General features: G+C 70.3%; 1 protein-coding gene across 1 annotated transcript in view; it reads right to left on the bottom strand.

Annotated features, from left to right (window-relative positions):
- The window catches only part of LOC109293170 (sperm-associated antigen 5), a 27,973-nt gene that overhangs the window by 24,747 nt on the left and 1,327 nt on the right, over window positions 1-1,899 (bottom strand). The window contains exons 4-11 of the mRNA XM_019510976.1: window positions 1,818-1,887; window positions 1,339-1,446; window positions 1,046-1,086; window positions 792-819; window positions 523-612; window positions 364-452; window positions 153-263; window positions 2-82 (exon numbers count right to left, since the gene is read on the bottom strand). Of these exons, the coding sequence (XP_019366521.1) occupies window positions 2-82; window positions 153-263; window positions 364-452; window positions 523-612; window positions 792-819; window positions 1,046-1,086; window positions 1,339-1,446; window positions 1,818-1,887 (618 nt within the window). The remainder of the gene's footprint in view (window position 1; window positions 83-152; window positions 264-363; window positions 453-522; window positions 613-791; window positions 820-1,045; window positions 1,087-1,338; window positions 1,447-1,817; window positions 1,888-1,899) is intronic.

Genomic DNA, 1,899 nt, shown 5'->3' with positions numbered 1-1,899 from the left:
CAAAGGTCACACCCCGAAAGAAGGGGTGGGCCTTGAAGTGGTGCAGGTGGCGCGGGCGCTGCAGCGGGTTGCGGCACAGGAGCTGGGGAGAAGCCGGGCGTGAGGCGCCGCAGGCAGCGCGGGGGGACAGGGAGTGGGGCCGCGGGCACTACCTCGCTGAGCAGGAGGGACAGCGCCCGGCTCAGGCTGGGCGGCACCGCGTAGCTGCACCGGGTCACGCTCGCCAGCATGGCCACGTGGTCTCTCTCAGGCGCCACGGGGAACTGGGGGCACGGAGAGGGAAGATCAGCGCCCGGGCCCTCTCCCCCTTGCGCCCCTCGGGCTCAGCCCCAGCCGGGGGGCCCGCAGCAGCCTGACCTTCACCTGTCCCGTGGCCAAGGTGAAGAGCACGACCCCCAGGGACCACCAGTCAGCAGCGTGGGTGTAGGGACCTCCACTCAGCACTTCGGGGGCTGTCGGGGAGACGAGGCAGTGTCAGGGTGGGCCCAGGCCCTGGCCCCCACCCCAGGCCCCGCAGCTCACCCATGTACTGCAGCGTGCCGCAGATGGTGTAGGCCCGCTCCCCCCGCGGCAGGTGCCGGGAAAGGCCGAAGTCTGTCAGCTTCAGGTGCCCTGCAGGGAGGCGCGGGGGCGTCACCGGCCTGCCCCCACCCTACGCGCCTCTGGCGCGGCCCCATCCTGGGGCTGTGGGTGGAGGAGGTGGTCTCCCTCTGGCGCAATGCCCCAACCCGAATGCACCGCCGCTGGGAGGAGGGGACCGGCCCCAGGCCGGGCGCTCTGCTGGGCCTCACCTCGCGCGTCCAGGAGGATGTTTTCCATCTGCAAGGAGGAGACGGCAGGTTATGTCGCTGCCATGCCCAGGACACGGAAGGAGCCATGTTTTCAGCGGCCGGCACCAGCGCAAGAGGTGGCAGGGTCCCATGCCCCAAAGCCCCTGCCAGCAGGGAGGAGGGAGCCAGTGGGGCCAAGGCACCCGAGCCGGGCAGCTAGCACCTGCATCGCAGGGCACCGGCACATGGCAAGGCCGGACAGGGCCACAACGTACCTTCACGTCGCGGTGCACAATGCCCAGGTCGTGGAGGTACCCTGGGGGAGGCGCAGCATCAGCTCATGGCTTCCCCAGCCCATACCAGAGCAGCCCCCACCAGAGACCTGGAGGGCACAGGGGAGCTCCTGGGGTCCGGCCAGCCCCTCCAAGGGGGCAGCAGGAAGCACAGCCCAGCCTGGAGCCGGGGTGGGAACCCAGCAACCCCCACCGGTGCTGGGGCTCCCAGGAGCAGCGCCAGGGCAGCTCGGCAATGCCCACCGGCTCCCTCCACCCCGGCGCCGGCCGCTCACCCAGCACCAGGATCAGCTCAGCCGCAAACAGGCGCACGGTGACTTCCTCCAGGTGCCCCGAAGCGGCCCAGAGCGTGTGCAGGTCCCCGGTGCTGCAGTACGTGCACACTGCGCAGGGCGAGGCAAACAGACGCGCTGCAGCCCAGCCGCCCTTTCCCTCCCCCTGCCTTGGGGCTGGAGACTTTGCCCTGCCGTGGAGCCAGCTGCCCCCAAGAGAACTCCCCCACTCCCCAGGGGCAGAACAGGCCTGGTCCCACACGGCTCCGTCACCCCCACACCACACACCGCTCTCCCCCGGGGCAGAGGCAGCCCCCGCACCCTGCCCCTCTGATCTGCGGGGCAGCAAGCAGCGCAGCTAATCCAGGGATTGCAGCCGGCGGCTTAGCGTGGGGCAAGCGTGTGGCAGACGTGCGCAAAGGGAGCGGGAGAGCTCGTGCAAGGGACCAGCTCCCCCCGGCCAGCAACAGATGGTCACTCACTGATGAAGAGGTGCCGCTGTCCCTGCCAGCTGTCCCCGAGGCAGTGAACAAAGGGATGCTGCACCCGCCGCTGGCAAGCGAG

Source organism: Gavialis gangeticus, unplaced genomic scaffold (assembly GCF_001723915.1).
Source record: "Gavialis gangeticus isolate Ggan-Ray unplaced genomic scaffold, GavGan_comp1, whole genome shotgun sequence".
Taxonomy (NCBI): Eukaryota; Metazoa; Chordata; order Crocodylia; family Gavialidae; genus Gavialis; species Gavialis gangeticus.
This window is presented reverse-complemented; position numbering and strand designations above follow the sequence as displayed.